Source organism: Dasypus novemcinctus, chromosome 28 (assembly GCF_030445035.2).
Source record: "Dasypus novemcinctus isolate mDasNov1 chromosome 28, mDasNov1.1.hap2, whole genome shotgun sequence".
Classification (NCBI taxonomy): Eukaryota; Metazoa; Chordata; class Mammalia; order Cingulata; family Dasypodidae; genus Dasypus; species Dasypus novemcinctus.
This window is the reverse complement of record NC_080700.1, coordinates 28,785,509-28,805,028: the sequence shown is the minus strand read 5'-3', so window position 1 is coordinate 28,805,028 and position 19,520 is coordinate 28,785,509. Positions and strand designations below refer to the sequence as shown.

Genomic DNA, 19,520 nt, shown 5'->3' with positions numbered 1-19,520 from the left:
CAAATAATTCAAATCATCTTTAAAGGATTATAGGTCTAAGCTATTAGAGCAAGGAATGTCATTTTTATATGTTCTGAAAGATTCTGATGCTCACCAGGAAAAAAGGGAAAGAGTGTCGTGACTCCAGAATTAATCTGTTGTACCTATAAAGCTATCATTTTCGCTACCACAAAGAAGAAAAACAGAAAAGATATAAAGATATCACAGAGGGCACTTAAAATCATTAAGGAAATGGAAGGATTTCTATGCAAAAGAAAAGATAGACATTAGTCCTCAGTCTAGAGAAAAAAAGATTTATCAGAAAATAAAGAATGTGGCTTGCAGAGACAGATATTTAATCATTAAATTTTGGAATACTGAAAGTAAGCAATGACGCTTCGAGGATGAGATGAACAGTTTTCTTTTAGATGTGTTCACCTAGGTAACCGATCCACATGATTCAAAATCCTCCCCATCCTGGCAACCCATGATTTTATTTCTTGGACATGTATTTGGAGATATTTAATGCACATATAAGCAAATGTATCTTTATAGTCCTCCTTCTTCAAAACAAATGGTAGCACACACAAGACCCGCTGATTTGCAAACGGCAAGGTGCACTTAACCATTTATCTTGCAGGATTTTTCCATCTTAGTACATAAAGACCTTCCTTTTTTACTTTTTTTTCAAATGCACAATATTCCATTGCCATTAGGTTATATTCTAAGATATTTAACCAGTTCCTATGGAAGGACCTTTAGATAAATAGGTTTGGAATAAAGCAAGAGCATAGTACATGATCATCTTATGGGACTCATTATCCTTAAACGTGAAACTGGCTGTTTGTAGGAATTGCTTCAAAGGGAGAATGAAAGAAACCATCAATTGCGAAGGATCCTCAGGACAGCTGAGGTCTCTATCTGATTGTCTTTGATGTCACTGAAGACCTTTCTGTCCTATTGTAGCCGGTTGTATATTAAAGCTGGGAAATCACAAGGGCCAACACACAGAAAATCAAGTGCAATGTTTATGAGAATCCAGTTTGACATTTGAGATCATAAACTCATCTGAAATCTAGATTTGCAATTAATCCTCCCTCTTGAGAGAAGGCAGGAATGACTGAAATAAATATGTACAGACTATCAAGTACCTCCATGATCCTGCTCACACCAAAGAATTCTGCCTTTTATTTTTCTTTTAGGAGGTGGGGTACTGGCGGTCTTGCTGGTAGCTTTCCTTCTTGAACCAATAAAAAATCATCAGCTCAAAAGCGAAGAGGAGAAGAAATCAACACCAGTGTGGTCCACTTTATTGGCCACTTTCAAGATGCTCAGAGATAAACGCCTGTGTCTCCTGTATCTGCTGCCAGTGTACAGTGGATTACAACAAGCATTCCTTGCTGGCGAATATACCAGGGTATGAGAGAAAGTAAAAAGCTAGTAGCGTATTTAACACACAATGTTATCTACCTGCGCTTGTAATTGAAGGGAGAACAGAATGTCTTAGAGGCCGTCTACCCAGATGCCCCAGGTGGATATCAGTTTGTCAAGGTTCTTTCTCAGGCTTGTGATAGCCGAGTTTATGATTCAAGATAGCACCTTCCAAATAACTCCAACTCACATGAGCTTTGCCTTCTTATCTTGAAAGAAAACTTGGATGTGTGTGGCGACAAGCTATTACTGAGTCACCACCTGTAATATCTCTTTGTGCAATGCTTGCACTCAACCCCTTGTTCTTATTTTAGAGTGAAAAATAGGAAAAAGTATTGAACTCCATGAATGACACTGAAATTCCTTGTCACTAGAATGTTCAAATTGTGTGTTTCAATCTACAAACCAGTGCTGCTCTTGGGTCTTGCTTTCTCTCCCCACTCATGATCACCTTCTTGCCCTAGATTTCCCTCTTGCCCAGTAAATGCTTTCCTGCTTTCTGCATAAAGGAGCAACTCTTCTTTGGGGACTAACTAGAGCAGCACAGAAATGCTGGACAGCCACCTTTATCCTCTGGAAGTCCACGTCAACACAACTCTATGGGGCCCCTGTCACCTTCCATCAGGGTAATTCTCAAGAACTCTCTATTTCATCATTCATCCTTGGAGAACCATCCTACTCAAAGAACACCCCCAGATGCTGTGTAAGGGATCCCACAAAGGGAGGCTTTTGCCCTCAAAAGCCTATCTCCTCACTTGAGGAGAGTTGGGGTTTTCTTTTGCAGAATGTATTGGATATGAACTAGGACACTGTGGAATGTCGAGACTGGAGGTTGTAGACCTCAGGGCAAAAGTTAGAACGTCAACTTGTGCCCCACTGGCGCTTCACTCTTTTCATTCTTATCAAGCATTGCCTTCTCCCTTATTAGGGAATCTTTTCTTGCTTTATCCCCACTTAGGTGATGTTTTCCATGGCTTTTCAATTCCCTCCCAGGTAGTGTTGCCATATTAGCAAGGTAAAGACCAGGGTGCCCATTGAAATTTAAATTTCAGATAAACAAAAATTTTCATGTATGTATGTCCATGCAAAAATTGTGTGTCCTATATTTCATCTGGCAACTCTACTCCTAGGAAAGTATTGATGGAGAGTCTTAGAAGAATAAATGCAAAATGACAAAATAGTCCATTTGGTGTTTTTGCATGAGCAGCCCCCACCTCCTATCAGACTTGCAACCCCTAATCTGGCTTCAGCCATAGACTCTGCCCTCAGGATTTGTTGGGAGCCTCATAGCCCTAATACCCTTCCTCTGTGAGCTGGTCCTTGATTTTGCTCTAGTGATAGGGATGTGGTGGGGTGAGAAGGAGAACACGAGGTCTGGAACCAGTAGTACAAATCTGGTCAGTAGTTTAGTGTGATTGTCCAGGAGCTGCTTTGCTTTTCTAGACTCTACTGAGATTCCCTTCATTTTCTTTCCATCATCTTTAAATTATCTTATGTATAATAGGAAACAATCAATCCCATCAAGAATAGTTTGTATCAGCCCCTGAAGTATACCACAATACCTGGAAAAGAATATATGGAGATGTATGTCCAAACCATTCACTTTTTGTTCTTACCCAAGAATGGATTTTCCTTGCAAAGATCAGCAATGTTCTCATGCACTGGGAGAGAGAGAGTCTAGACAAGGATTTCAGGCCAAATTAGCACATCAGCTGTCACACAGCAGAAAACATGTTAACATAAATTATATTCTCAGGTCAAAGTTTCTAAATATTGAACTATGTTCCCAGATTTGAGCCCTTGAGGAGGACAGATGTGGACATCATATAACGTTGTCTTATGCTTCTTCCCCCTCCAGTCGTATGTCACCTGTGCCCTGGGGATCCAATTTGTGGGTTACATGATGATCTGCTTCGCAGCCTCCGACTCCCTGTTCTCCATGTTGTACGGAAAGATTTCCAAGTACACTGGCAGAATTGTGCTGTATATCCTGGGTAGGTAGTGCTGTCTGTCCTATGTCAGCAAAAATCATAATTATTTGCAATAAAAAGCCTATGTAGCAGCTCATAGAGTTGATATGAGGACAGGAAAAGTGTATGTGAAATTGCTTTGAAATCACAAAAGCCCAATACAAATCCATTACTTCCCTTCTTCCTTCTTTCATTGGTCCAACAAGCTGGGATAGGTTGGATGTCATCTCTGTACCCCGTCCTGGCTTGGCACTGTGGACTGAGTGAACAGGAGAGGACTTTCTGCTGACAAGGAACTTACTCTATAGTGGGCATTTGAATGTAGTGGGATTGGGGTAAGCACAGGGTTTTATGGAGGTCCGAACAAGGGACGCTTAAACCAGCCATAGGGACATTTGGGTGAGGTAGGGAGTCTAGAAGTTTCCTGGAGGATGTGGCTTGACCATCCAGTAGACGTCATCCGTGCTTGAGTTCATGGTAGGCTTTATTCACAATTATCTATTAATGTAGTGGATAAAGAGTAAACTTTTACATCTGGTGGATCCATTTTAAATATGTCTCATCTTCCATTTTTCTTGGGAAGCAGGGGAAAGGAAAGAGAAGAATCATAGAAAATGTGAACAATGGGAAGTAGGGAGGTTAAAAGAAACAGTTACCTGGTTACCCAGTCCAAGTTTAGAGGGTATGGGGAGATGCAGCAAAAAGATGGGGAAAACAATGCATATTTTCTCAGGCCTACCGATGGTCAAGTGCTTTGCATATGTTTTCCTATTTGATCCACCCTGGGAAGGAGACTCTGCCCACTTTATAGATGAGGAAACTGAGGATCAAATGAGGTGAAGTACCTTGCCCATGGTTCTTTCTGCTATTCTACAGTTTCTGGGATATAAGTTATTCTTATTATTACATTCTAGAGATTCCATTCTATCTGTAAAAATTGTAAGGCCAAAAAATATGACCCACTAAGATAAAGTTCCAAGACTTTATACATCTCCTGCCTGGGAAGTTCCCATCGCCCTCTCCCTCCTTGTTTCCACTTTGGTTTGGAAGGTTCAGCTAGTGCCTATGGGGTCACCCTTTTCCACATCTCCTCTGCCACCCATGTAAGGAATTGGTGCCATGGAGGCCGACATTCACAATTCACAACTAATGAAAAGTCCTTCTCTATCTTACTTTGCCAAACTCTCTGAATTTAAGGGCCTCCTTGGACCCAAATATCCATCCCAGACAAGACAATACTTTCATTTAAAGATTTGAAGTCACATCACATCCAAGGCATACCACCTTACAAAAATGGCATGGAGACTAGAATTGAATAGCAATTTTATACCCGATAGGTATTAAATACAGAAAGTATCAACTCAGAGTTGGCCAAGTACATACACATCAGCTTAAAAATGAAATGTAAAAAAAAATGGAAGAAATAACCTTTAGAGTATTTTAAGGAAGCATTTAAGTTATGGACACAAATGATGGGGAAAGTGGTACCTGTAGTGTTAATATATTTAAGACTACAGGACATTCTGCATCTCAAAGACAGTGGCCATTCATTTTCCTTGTTATTTTTCTTCCCTTGAAAAACTCATAGGTGCAATGATACAACTTGCTTGCATAATTGCCTTTTTGCTGTGGAAACCTCATCCCAGTCAGTTGGCAGTGTTCTTCATATTTCCTGCCCTTTGGGGTATGGCAGATGCTGTTTGGCAGACACAAAACAATGGTGAGTTCCAGTCTCCAGCACAGATCAAATTTTCTTCTCAGGTTTCCATAACTTACACAGCTGTGGGAGGACGAATCAATGAGGTGAGTAAACAACTGTTAATAAAGTACTATGTAGAGCGCCATGTTCAGCTCAGAAACACCCCACTTAGGAACCAACAACTTTCTCAATCAAGGAGAGATGAGATGGAACACAAACCAAGCAGACCAAGAGAGCTTCAGTTTCATTTGCTGGATTTGAAATGTTTTCTCTGGGCACACATACAGATCTGTAGTGTGAAAAAGAAAAATCACCCTTCAGGTTGAGATTCTCCTCAGTATGATTATTATCCTGTTCAAATAAAGAAGAAGCTTCAGCCCTGAGTGGAAGACTTTCTTTTCTTATGATGACAATTCCTTTGTGACCTTCCACTGTTCATTTAAAAAAGCATTTCTGAGCAGAGTCATGTGTTCCCAGTGTCCTAGGTGCTGGTGATATAAAGATGAACTTCAAGGAGCTCACAGTTGCGATGGGAAGGCAGATATGCAAAGCTCTCAGCCAAAACTCATGACAAGTTACTCTGTTAAAAAGTCTGTACAAGGTACACTGAACCTTCATACAGGCAACTGTAACTTTTCTTCTGGTTGTAGGGGGCATGGTAGAATTGGGGTGAGGAGGAGAGATAAGGAAATGGAGGTCATGCTTGAGTCAAGTTGTTCTTTGGGCATAGGGTGTGGTGAAGGAAAAGGCCAAGGGAAGCAGGGAAGGTGCCATGAGCCCAGGTGGGGGCCTGGGGCTGCCAGGTGTGCTCCAGATCTCTGGGAGCTATTTGGTCTGACTGGGGCACAGAATGGGATGTGAGAGTCAAGGGGCACGAGCTGGAAGTATAGGCTGGGCCCAGACATGAGGGTCTGGCATGCCTGGTCAAGGAGGCCAGTTGCAGTGAAAGCAATAGAAAGAGCTTACACTGCGGAAGGCAAGGTCAGCTCTGCCAGGGTTTGGCAGAGACTTTGATCAAGGGGCTATTTACAGTATTACTCAGGCACAGGACAAAAAGGGTGAAGCAGCAGCAACGAGATGGAAGAGAAGAAATGGGTAAGAGAGGTCTTAAGGAGGCAAAAATTTCAAGTTCAGATGCCACTAAAAGATCCAGTTAGAAGAGGATGGATAAGAACCCAATGGGTACAGTGACCATGGAGTATGGTGATCTTGTCATGATGTCACAGGAGGTGGTGGGCTTAGAATCTTGATTCAAAGTGTTGAAGAGTGAATGGCATATAAGCAAATGCAGTCAGAAGATTTAGAGTAATCTGTTGAGGATCTAGGGTTTGAATGGAAGAGAGAGGAGACTGGGTGGTGGTGGGCGCACGGGGCAGAAAGGCTGACTTTTTAAAATGTCTATCATTTGTTATTCTTTTTTTAGATTTTGAGTTAAGAGTTGGAGTGAGAAAAGGTGAGGAGGGAGAGGAAGGTGCCAGAAAAGGAAGGTTGAAAATATAGGGAAAAGAGTGAAAGAAATGGTGCTGCCAAGTTTTTCACCATAAAAAGGGGGAGAGAATGGAGACAGCAGAACTGAGGAGAGATTACTCTTGAGCAGGAGAATTGCCCTTTCTTTTGAGACCAGGGGGAAGGAGGTCATGGTGAATGACAGATGGAAACTTTGTTAGTGTAGAGGAAAGGAGTTTAGAAAGTTCATGCCTGGTAAACTTAATTTTCTTGAAGTAATAGTAATGATTATAATGGATAACACTATTGAGACTTTACTATGACCAGGCACAATTTAAGTCTTTTTTTTTTCAAAGATTTATTTTTATTTTATTTCTCTCCCCTTCCCTGCCCCCCAACCCCCCCCCCCGCCCCCCATTGTCTGCTTTCTGTGTCCATTCGCTATATGTTCTTTTGTGTCCACTTACATTCTTGTCAGTGGCACTGGGAATCTGTGTCTCTTTTTGTTGCGTCATCTTTCTGCATCAGCTCTCCTTGTATGCAGCGCCGCTCCTGGGTAGGTTGCACTTGTTTTGCTCTGGGAAGCTCTCCTTACGGGGTGCACTCCTTCTGCATGGGGCTCCCCTATGCGGGGGACACCTTGTGTGGCACGGCACTCCTTGCACGTGGCAGTTCTGCACGTGGGCCAACTCATCACACAGATCAGGAGGCCCTGGGTTTGAACCCTGGACCTCCCATGTGATAGGCAGATGCTCTATCCATAGAGCCAAATCCACTTCCCTATTTAAATCTTTTGAACATATTAATTTATATAGCCCTATGACTTAGGAACTGCTAGTATCCACATTATACACATCAGGAAACTGAAGCACAGAGAAGTGAAGGAATTTGGTGATGGTGACACAGCCATAAGTGATAGAGTGGAGATTTGAACCCTAAGGGTGAAACCTTAGTGTTATGTTATACAGTCTTTCTAGGTTGATGCCAAGAGCAAAAAGGGCAGGGGAGAGAAGTGAAGGCTTGGAATCACTGCTGAAGGGTATGGGGGGGGGGGGGTTCTGAACAGAGACATTAAAGAGATTGATGAGCAGAATTTAAGCCAACTGAGATGGGAGAATGTGTGTGTTCAGTAACTGGGGTTCCCTCCAGGGGTGCTCTGCAGTCTAGCTGAGAAGAAGAGGAGGAGGAAGGTGAGCTCATATAAGCTGAGGTTTCACAAAGGGGATGAGATAAAGGTATTCAGAGATGAGAATGTTGGTGAGCCTACTTCTTATGGGACTTGAAGCCACAATGGAAAGATGGTAGAAGAGATGCAAAGGAGAGGAGAGACTGGTAGCATCAAAGAGGGCAAAGAACCGGGGTATCAAGAGTGAGGAAGGGAAATGCTTGGAGGGATGGGGAACTATGGGAATCTAAGGGTTCAGAGACAGAGAGGACAAGGTCCAGGGTGTGGCCAATGAAGAGCATTGCTAAAGTGGAATGTGACCTTCTCAGCCACTGGAGAACTTTGAGGATTGGTTGTTGGGTGGGTTGGCCCCAAGAAAGCTGAACTTGCCCATGATGATGGCAGAAGTGTGGTGTGAGGCTGGGAGTCAAATGCCAAAGTCCTCCCAGTAGGATCAGGAAGGAGATCAGTGGAGGACAGTGAGGAAGGGTCCTGGGTGGAGAATGAGCTCGCAGAAGCCTTGAAAGTAAAGTGATTTTTGTATGAGGATAAAGGAGTGATGGTTCAGGCAGGTCAAGTGAATTCTAAAGATTGTCACCATCTCTACCCTTTGGAACAAGGAGCAAGGAGGTTCAAGCAGCTGATACTTGAGAAACCTGATGGGTGAAGAAAGGAGGTAGACACAGCTGTTAATGAAGTGCTTAATGATGTGAGGGAGTTTCTTTTTGCATGTATGGTTGTTTGTTGGTGTTCTCTGCAAAGAGAGAAGATGTAGTTAAAAAGATTTCAGAGATACATAACTAGAGAGAGAAGGAGGTTGACAGTAGCGTGGGAGGTGACATAATGTGGGGCATGGAAACCAGGAGGATATACCTTTTGGGGGGTAGTTGAAAATGACTGGACTGAGGGCTGAGGGCTGAGGGCTTTGTTGAGTTTCCCAACAGACCACATTTGAGGCTTCTGTGAGAAGAGATCAAGGGTCCACTCCGAGGTGGAATAGAGAACCTGACAGGATGCACTTGGCTCAAAAGGGATGCCCTTCCCTGAGAGACCTCAGTGCTCCTCCCTTACCTGGGAAACCACTGAGGATTCGAAATTGGTTGGATAAAGCAAATCCCCAAACCAGCTACAAGCCAATGTTTCCAGGGATGGGACACCTGGTTGGGATTTTTTTTTTTAAAGTACGTATTACCTCATATGTCGTTGGTCAAATGCTCCAGATTAGTTCCTGTCTTAACATCTTAATTTTTGCCTATAGTTATGAACAGCTGAGAAGAAATACATCTGAAAAAACCTCATACTGTTGGACTGGGGCTTCCAAAACTCTTCTATGGCTTCAGTAAGGCAGGTGGCTGCAGCAAAATTCTGTACCTTAATGGCAAAGGTGCACTTTGCTCGTTGCCGCGTAATCCAGTTTGTTTGGATCAAGGTCTACAGTCCAGAAAAGAATGGCTGGGACTATGCATGTACCAGGCTTGCAATTTTCCTTAACAGAACAAATATTGATTGAGTGGAGGAGAGATAAACAGAAATGTACTTTAGATTTTCTTGGCTGTCCAGAATAAATTATACGTGCATATTATGCCTTGTCATGTGTAGGCACCCTTAGTTATCTTTCTCGATAGCATCAGGTGAGAGTTTCTTTGGGCATCTCCATGGTGGTATAAAAAGATACCCAGTTTTTACTGAGCACTCCAAATGCATATGCCATCTTACTACCTAAAATGTACCTTCTCTGGATGCATTTAATTTCAGAAGGAAAGAAAGGGACAGAGGCAAACAGCCACATAAAACTCCATGCAATAATTCTCCAGATGCTTCATATGATCACAATTTTTAAAATTTGGTTTTCTTTCTCCCTGAGATATTGGAATAATTGCTTAAATCTCCCTTTCTTCTTGATGGGCATAAGATACCCTTGCTCAAAACTGTGCAAAATTCTTGAAGGTCAAATGAATCTATGCCTTGATTAAGCACTCCCTTGAACAAAGGATGCTAATTTAAAATCCATAATTTAGGTCCTTTTTAAAATTGTTTTTTCAAGGAGAAAACAGTTGGGAGACTTTTTTATTTTAATTCTCATGTATTTGAGAGTGCCTTTTAGAGTCTGTTGTTGCCATCATCTTAGCAATGAGTGACATTTTAACTGCTGAATCCCCCCACAGACTGGCTATGTTGCCATCATTCAACGTGACACATTCATCAAGTGTCGATTTTTTTTTTTTTAACTGGGAATACCATGTAGTTCTTCCCACAGCCTGAAAAGAGTTTTCTCTCATTATGTTATTTCAAATATGAAGTTGGATTTCTCATCCTCTTCTCTTGGAATCTGTCCTTCTTTTATGAAAATATGTGGGACACATACTTTCTTAATTGACGGAATTAATGGCATACAGATCAGTGAGACATTACCCTCCACTTCAGTCAATTCTTTTGAACCTAAAATCTGATCATTACAGTTCTCCAACTTAGAAGCAAATCCTGTGATTTATGTGGGCAGTATTTTATGTGGGCAGAATTGTGAAATTCATTGCTTGAGGGTCTCCACTGGGCTCTAGGAATCCCTTCAGACTTTGGAATGGTAGATCTGTGCCAATAACTCTTATCTGTTTATTCACTCTGACAGTTCATAGAAAAAAGGGCATGGTTGCCATAGTAACCCTTACATGCCAATTCACTGCATGTAAGATATGAAATGTCTCATCTAAATATACTCTTTTGCCCTGTTAGCTGTCAAAGGGGCCGTTTTAAGGTTTAGACTCCAAAAATATAACTTCTCTTAAATGCCCAATACACCTAACCCATCTTTTCCAACCCAACAAGATTGACTTATTACTCATGTGTGCTTATTACCCATGTGTGCTTATCCAGGGATAAGATTTAGTATCTTGGCCCCTTCCACTCTCTGCCTACTCAGGACAATAAGGCACACAGGTCAGCTGAGCAATGCTTTTTCACTTTTTAAGCAAACTTTTCATTTTGGAATAATTTTAGCATTACAGAAAGTTACAAAGATTGCACAGAAATTTCCCACATAAGCTTCACCCAGATTCTTCTAATGTAAACATTTTACAGGGCCAACATTATTTAAATTGGTAACACTCGTCAAAATGTCAAATTTAACGTTAGAGCAATACAGCTACCCAAACTACAGATTTCATTCAGATTTCTCCAGTTTTCCCACTAACATCCTTTTCCTCCTCCAGGATCCCATTCACGACACTATATTATATCACATTTAGTCATCACGTCTTTGTCTGTCTGTGATAATGTCTCAGGTTTTCTTTGTAGTCTTTTTTTTTTTTATGATGTTGAAACTTTTGAAAAATACTGGTCAGATATTTTGTAGGCCATCCTTTAATTTGGGTTTGTCTGGTGTTTTCTCATGATTACGCTGGGGATATGGGTGTTGGTGAAGTGTCTTTCTCATCACATTATATTGGGGATACTTGATAGCAACATGGTTTGCCACTGGTGGTCGTGGCCTTGACCACTTGGTTGAAGTGGTTTCTGTCAGCCTTCTCCACTATAAAGTTATTATTTTTCCCTTTCCTTATTCTATTCTTTGGAAATGAGTCACCAAATCTAGCCCAGAATCAAGGGAAAGCATTTACTCTCCACCTCCTGGAGGGCAGAATGCCTACATAGGTTATTTATAAATTTTGTAAGGAATATTTGTTCCTTCAACCCAATTTGCTCATCTATTCAATCACTTATCTTAATTAGTATGGGCTTCATACTTCTGTTTTACCCTTTGGGTTACAATCCAAGAACACACTATTTTGTTGGTCAAATTGTTGGGTTGCATCTGTGTGCTTTTAACATGCCCCAATTACTTTTTTTTTCTTTGTACTTCTTTACTTTCTGGCACTCTAAAATATTCCAGGCTTACCTTATAGTTTCCCTGCTCCAGCCTTAGAATCAGTCATTTTTATAAGCAGCCCAGTAAAATGAGCTACTTTACTGGAGAATAGTATCTAGAAAGCAAGATCTGACTTCAGGGCATACTCGTTAATGTAGTATCATTGCTTCTAGGCCTTCTCAGTGGACAGAGTTAAGACATATATGTATGTATAACCCATGTATGTTCACAAATCTATGTTTATCTCTCCATGCATCTATCTATCAATCTATCAACAGTAAGTATGAGTTTATACTGATGTATCTGACTCTAGTCCAGCACCACATTCTAGTCTTCCCCTCTTGCTTATCTGTCAGTGAGAAACATCGCTGCCATTACATATAGCACATTTACTCACTAGTTCAATTCTAGTATACATGAAAAGTAATTTCTGGGTTTGTCGAAATACTTGTTTTTAGTCTGCTTTCCTTTGATTTCTAAGGTCTTTACCCTCTGCCTACCCTGTCGTTAACCATTGGTGTTTCTGTGGATTTTGACGGGATAAAGTATTGCTTTCTTCATGTTTGAACTAAAATAGGAACTGAATCTTGAGTAATTCCCTGAAAAGCCTGAATTTGTTTAGTAGTACTTGCTTCAAACACTTTTTCCTTTTAGCTGAGCCTGAAGTCACTCACACATATTCCCCAAAGGCGGGGGGGGGGGGGGGGGGGGGCAGCAGGGAGAGGGTAAATAGAGTTTCTTCTCCCCATTTACTTAAAAGGCAATTCCAACTGCCCATGACAGGGTCCCTTGACTTGCTCCTTTGGCTGGCTCTGATCCAGCTTAAGAGGGAGGAAGGAGAAAATGGTCCTCAGCTCTTGTCCAGCTGCCATCTAGGTCTTCTTCCGTCAGTTCTGTTACATGCCGGCTTCTGCTTCACATTCTGAGGGCTCCTCCCACCTTCCAGACGGTTCTGGATTATTTCACACACAAGGGGGTGCGATAGCAGCCATTCTAGATTTCTCCTCCCCTGGTTGTGGATCTCATCACTAAGGTCAAATTCCAGAATCAGCCTCAGAGAATGTCCAATTCAATGGCATAAAGCCATGGAGGTTTAGAAAGCTTAAGTTATGAAAAAATCTAAGAAAGTTTAAGAACACGTGGCTACTTAAGAACCTCAACTGTGCTTGAACTGACCAGCACTTGAGACAGGGCAGTGAGTTCTCTTGTCTTGGTGGTATGGTGATTTATTATTATCATTTACAATCTAAATTTCATCTTGAGATCTTTGAAAGATTCCAACCTATAGACTTAATAAGTTAGCTTAAAATGATCGTTGCCCATATTATTGGAATATTCATCAAACTGGGTTGCATGTACTTTCAATGCAAACTGCTAAGGGTGCAGTAAGGTCCTTTTGGCCATGGGAAATACAATAATCTACCACTTCTAGCTATACCCTCTCAACTGGAATTTCCTTCCTTGGATCCTTGTTTTGGGATCCAGTTATAAGAGTCACTCTCAGAAGAAGGCTAAGAAGTCTTTAGAATAATCTTAGAAGTAGAATAAATTCCAGGGTTTTGTCATTCATTTCTCATTTGACCATGACTTAAGGTGGACCCTTACGTTGTAGACTTTCAGACAAGAAAGACATCTTCTGGGTTCTGCAAAGAGCCTCTTGTTTCCCTGAAAGTGCATATTCTGTTTTAAAAAGCATATCTTTTGATTCTAAGTGGAGAACACTCCTGATATTTTATAATGATAAAAGGAATTAAAGGGATTAAGTTGTCACAAATATTAGTACTCAGCAATAGCTGGAAATTCATAATATGAGTTATTTCATATAAAAGTCATTAATAAACACCAACACCATTTGCTCTTCAGCACTCCCTTTAAACCCAGAGAAAAGCATTTTAAAAGTTCTTGAATTAAAAACAAAACACTTCTCAGGATGGGGAGAAGAAATGTAAATTGTCCATAAGGTAATCCGTAAATGCTTGTAGTCAAAAGGTGAGGTCACTTGGGGCTGGTAAGAAATTTCACTCTATGGGAAGAGGGTGCCTTTGTTACCTGGTTGTTTAGCTGGGCAGTTTTCCTTCTCGACTTAATCTTTCTCTTGATGACATCATCTGTTTACTGGGACTGACTAAGACTCTGTCCTCACTATTCCTGAGATCCTCCCCCAGTAGATTGGATAGCTGAGATAACAAATGCCAAGAAACCTCTTCTGGACGTTCATGACGAACATTCAGGCAGAGTTTCAAGAGAGCTCGCTGTTGGCCTTAAATCTCCCCCCTTCCCTGTAAGTATTGTTGAGCACAGAGGAAAAGGGCAAATGAAAAGACCAAGGAGAGAGTGACCAGACCTCACCCGAGGAAAGAGAAGGCAAAAGCGACCGCAGTCCCTCTTTCCTCTCCAGGTGCTACCAGCCTGGGTTGTGGCAACAGTGAGCAGAAGTAATGAAATCACGAAGCCTGGGAGTCAAGCCTTGGATGAGTATGGCTTGGGTGCCTCCTCCCAGCAGGGCCCAGAGGAGGGAAACCAGAAGCTTCTGTTTGGTACTTAGGTGTAGAGAAGAGCAAAAGAGTCTATGAGTTTTAAGCTTGCTGTCTGGCCCAGTTTTGGTCCAGAAGGAGGGCGAGCTTGGCAATGGAGCCTACTCATGTTGTATCTCTCTGCCGCCATGGCAAGCATTGGCAAGGCAGAGCTGCAGGGGGCAGAGAGAGACTTCCCAGAGCTCCCCTCTCTCCTCTCTACTGTCACCTCTTGGCCATACCCCTTGCTCACTCTTCCTAAATGAGGGCGGGCATATTTTGTGTTTTACCTATGAATAATTTTTTTTTGTGAGAACTTACTATGTACTGTGGTACTGAAAAAATACACAAGGAAATAGTTTCTGTCCCAGGGATCTTACAGAGTTAATGATCTACGTTTATAATTCTACTGGAAGGTAACCACATTATTTATTAGTCATCAGGTTTTAAACACTTGCCTACTGTTTTAAATTCACATGCACAGAACCTGTATCCAAAGTGAGGTCGATACCATCCTTTTCCTTCTCTGGCCTCTGTCTGATGAGAGTACTCCATGAGCTACCAGGTGGACAAGCCACCCTCACAGACATAAAACCCAAAGGTGAAACTGTAAATAAATCCTTAGAGGCCAGGGGTTGTTTAGTCCTAGTTCCTTCCTCTCCCAGCTTCAACCGAGTTGTGGGTGTATTAGGGGTGCTGATGCAAAATACCAGAAATTGGTTGGTTTTTATAAAGGGTATTTATTTGGGGCAGGAGCGTACAGACACCAGGCCATAAAGCATAAATTACTTCCTCCACTCACCAAAGTCTATTTCCACATATTGGAGCAAGATAGCTGCTGGCAGCTGTGGGGGTTCAGGCTTCCAGGGTTCTTCTGGGCTCAGCACCTCTGTTTTCTCCACAAGGTCAGCTGTAGACTATGAGGCTAATGGCTCTGTCTCTTTCCCCGGGGCTCTAGCTTAAGGTTTCCGCATCAAACTCCAACAGCAAAACTCTAATATTAAGAACCCCCAACTCTGTTCTTTGCCTTGCCTTTTATCTGTGAGTCCCCAACCACCAAAGGGTAGGGACTCAACACCCTACTGGCACAAGAGGTTTACATAATTATTTAATCAAGTAAACCTATGAATCCAATATGATCTAATATGCCCAGGGGAAAAGATCAGTTTACAAACAACCCAGTATTTCTTTTCGGATTTCATCAATAATATCAAACTGCTACAGTGGGTTACAAGGCACCATCTTGTGGATCCTTCACACCGTCATGTGCTGAGCAAGTGAACTCGCTCCTGCTGTGGCTTAGCAAGGTGCTTCCTGGTGGTGGGGAGAGAGCAGTCTGGCGGACTTACACGGCTTGCACCATTTTTTTTAAGTTTTTCCCTGAGGGTGAAAATCATTTCTGTTATGGCATGGACCTCTTCCTCTGGCGTTCCAGCTTCCACTACTAAAGTCTGGATGGTGGCATCTTTGTCCGGCCGTTGGCACAACCCAGAGTGGGCAAAAAGGAATTGCAATAGCTCAACTCCACCCAACTGTCCAGGCCTCTCCTCCGCTAGCACTCTCTCCCCTTCCCTGTGAAATTTGGGAGGAAGGCAAGGGGAAGAGAAGGGCAAAGTAAAAGAAACAGAGAAAGATGAAGCAAAGAATACTTGTGTGACAGTTCAGGTGTTAGCTCTCCCTGTACAACTTCCAGCCACATAGTAAGGTCAATTATAAGGAAAAGCTCGATGTCTTTCCAGGCTTCAGCTGCTGGGACTCAGTTTAGATTCATTACCCCTTTGGTAATAATGGGCTCGGTGGTTCAGAGCACATCTGGTCCTAGTGGGACGTGATCAGAAAGGCTGTCTGTTTTATCCTGCCCAGCCTTGACATTGGAACTTACCTATTTTACTCATACGCAAACAGTCTTCTGCCTCTGCCCATCCTTTGGCTCCCCACCCCTGGGTGGGCTTTATTCATTACACAGAAAGAGGGAGAAGAGGAAGGGGCAGCTCTCTCTTCCGTGGATTTACTCCGCCTTTTACTTGAGTTGTTATTTATCTTTCTAAAAGGTGTATCTATTCTCTGACAATACATGGAGATCCTTTAAGACATGGACTTGGGATTCTATCCTTCTGTGCCCTACTTACTTCATTAAATCAGCCATCCACCCATTCATTCATTTATTCACTCATTTTGCTGGCACTTTGATCAGCACAGGAATTATAATTCTGGGTAAGAATTGGCCCCCACCCAAGGAATGCACAATCTAGCAGAGGACAGATGTAGACAAAGTAATCAGAGGAGTGTATACAAGTTTGAAGGAAGATTTTGCAAATGCTGTGACAGCAAGGAGGAAGGTGTCCCTGAAAATACTTGGTTAGATGGAGGTGAGCACATGGAAATCATGGAGCACATCACAGAAGAATCACAGGACAAGGCAGTTGCCAGAAGAAGCCTTGGCAAAGAGCAGTTTCATATGGGGCCTGCCACGTGCAAAGGCAGATGATGCAAGAGAGCATGGTCAGGATGGCCTTAGCATGGGGTTGGAGAGTGGCCAACATTGAGATGGAGAAGTAGGAGCCAGGTCCTGAAAGGATTTGTATGCCATAATAATGGGTTTATACATACAACCCTCAAAGCAAGGGGGAACCATTGAAGAATTCTGAGTGTGGGAGTGACCATATTTACATTTTAGATTATTCTAGCACTAAGGTAGGGGATAATTTGGAGAAGAGTTAAAAAAGAGAAGGAGAAAACAAAAACTTACTAGAGGTGATGAGAGATAAGACAGTGAGCTGGGTAGATGGCACCCACAGTTCAGATTTTAGAGCCAAAGCTCATCCTTTAGGAGTCCGAATCTCCTAAATAGACCCTGAGCTTCTTGAGAGCTGGAATCACACCTTGCCTTCCTATTTCTAGTGTCCACCATTGGGATCACCAAATAGTAGGTGCTTAAAAAATGTTAGGAAGAATGAATAAAATAGACATGATGGTTAATTTGGTATAGGTGGGAGAGAGACGGGAATGTGGAAGAATGACTCTGAATCTTCTAGTTTACATGCCCTCTGGGAGAGACTTGAGTATGTTTCTACTTCTAGGTTGAAGGGAAAGGGGCAACAGAGCAAGGCTGGAGGCACAATTGATTGGGTCTAATTGGTGGTGTGAAGTCCTGGAGGAGACAAGCGGGAAGTCAACCCACAGCACAGGCGGAAGCCCTTCCTGGGCCACGGTAGGAGAAAAGAGGGTGCCTGGAGAAGAGTTTGTGTAACAGCTCAGGAAGCTAAGGGTGTTCTTGGTGAAGAAGGCAAGTCCATCAGTCAGCCAACAGGGAGGGCATGGATAGAGTGGACAGCTTGGTATTGGAGGACCAGGAAATCCATGGTGATGCTGAGGATGGTCCTTCATGAGTCAATAAGTCTTTGTTGCATATGTACATCATCATAATTGTTACCCCATTTGAGGCATGCCTGCTGCCTCATTCCTGTCACAGAGATAAGGATTTCAGTACTGTAAGATTTTTCACTATACTGCAAACAAGAAACAAAAAAAAGTATTTCCTTTCATCCAGAAGAATTTATCACTTAGGTCAATCCTCTTCTGAGCCTTCAGGCAACCACCAGGGTGTTCTTTAATGTTAGTCCTTCATGATGGTTTTATAGTAATCCCTTCGTCAAGTTCATAGGTGTAGAGTGCCTTTGACATTAAAGCCTTGTTTGGTTGAGCTCATTTCCTCTTAGAGTCTCCAGGAGATGGATGGAAATTCCATAGGACAATAATTTCATTGATTCAGCTACTGTCACCTATAAATCCTAAGGATGAGATAGTTCAGCTCCTAAGCTAGCATAACACATTCCTGAAGACATTCCCTAAGTGAAAGAAGAAGCATCTTAACCCAATATAATCATTACTTTTGCTTGTCTTTATGTTTGGGCTCTAATAAGTGACTCTGTCTCATCTTAGGCAAGTCACGTCTCTAAATTTCATTTTTCTTATCTACAAAATGAGGAGTTGGACCAAGGTTCCTTCCAGTGCTAATATTTCATGGAATTCTATGTTACTAATATTATAATATTAAGAACAATATTATTATTATATTATAGAAATTATATATTATATTATATTATATTATATTATATTATATTATATTATATTATATTATATTATATTATATTATATTATATTATATTTATATAATATATTATATTAAATAATTCACTCTGGAGAAAGTAACTGTAATCCACAACATGAAAAAAATCTGTTTTTTCAAAAGGAAAAGTTTCTGAATTTGTTGAGAAACTTGGACAGTGGGAAAGTTACAGTGTTTTCAGCCATAAGTAAAAGGATTGTGTTTGAGGTTTTATTACAACATTTTCATTCCAATCTCTCCTTTGCAGCTCTTTATGGTGTTCTGTTTGAGAAGAATAAAGAGGCTGCCTTCGCTAATTATCGCCTTGGGGAAGCGCTGGGATTTGTCATTGCATTTGCATATAGCACATTTTTATGTGTCCACGTCAAACTCTACATTCTGCTGGGAGTCCTGATTCTGACTATGATGGCTTATGGAATTGTTGAGTATATGGAGTTCAAAAACCAGACCAAGCCACTTGCTGAAGGACAGGCAAACCAAGAACAGGAAATAATCCAATCAAAAATGTGAAAGCAGCAAACTCCATGGCAGATAAACTAAGGAAATCCCAGCAAGAGAGATTTACATGAAGATGCATCAGAGTATATAGCTGATTCTTCACAACTACTCCAGGGAATACCTGAGCATGCTGAAAACATGTAATTTCTTTTTCCATGTAATTTTTTTTCCTGTTCTAACAAAGTTGCAGTTCCCCATCTTGTCAGCAGAGACTGAGCCCATACGCAAAGGTATCAGTTAATTTAAATACAAGAGAAAGAAACATAGGGTACAATGAGCCAATTTGCCTACATTTGTTCTTTTTGATGTTGGGTTTTGTTTTTTTTTGTTGTTGTCATTGATATTTTTAAGAATTGGAAGACTGACTAAAATAATGTAGCCTAACACCATAATTTTACAGATGAGTAAACTGATGTTCCAAGAAGCCAATTAACTTTACCTCACAAAGTCAGAAAGTGACACAGCTGGGCTAGAGTTTATGTTTCTTGAAATTTATACAATATATGTTTCTGAATAAATGCAATTATGGACTTACCACCTGTCAAAATAATTTTATTTTAAATTCTTGCCTGGATCACAGAAAGGTAAATTAATTTATCAAATAAGTGATGTAAAGTGTTGTAGACCATTGGGAATCTTTAAGAATAAATTCAAATAGGAAACATTACATAAGACTACTAACATGATACAATTGGACCTGAGGCATATTTGTTGCATATTATATGCCTTTCTTTCCTTCCTACATTGGGAATCATATCCTTCCCCACACTAAGGCTGACCCCCAAGAATAATGTTTTCCCACAAGCCATGAAGATTCCTGCTAGTTAA

General features: G+C 41.4%; 1 protein-coding gene across 3 annotated transcripts in view; it reads left to right on the top strand.

The window, feature by feature from the left end:
* Positions 1-19,226, top strand: part of UNC93A (unc-93 homolog A) — a 43,290-nt gene extending 24,064 nt beyond the window's left edge. For 2 of the 3 annotated variants that reach the window (XM_004459454.4, XM_004459453.5), the window contains exons 6-9: positions 1,182-1,396; positions 3,269-3,404; positions 4,969-5,100; positions 18,442-19,226. In XM_004459454.4, the coding sequence (XP_004459511.2) occupies positions 1,182-1,396; positions 3,269-3,404; positions 4,969-5,100; positions 18,442-18,704 (746 nt within the window). In that variant the 3' untranslated portion in view covers positions 18,705-19,226. Of the gene's footprint in view, positions 1-1,181; positions 1,397-3,268; positions 3,405-4,968; positions 5,101-17,145; positions 17,277-18,441 lie in introns of all 3 variants that reach the window. The other variant, XR_011647716.1, reaches the window with a different exon arrangement.
* The last annotated feature ends 294 nt before the right edge of the window (positions 19,227-19,520 follow it).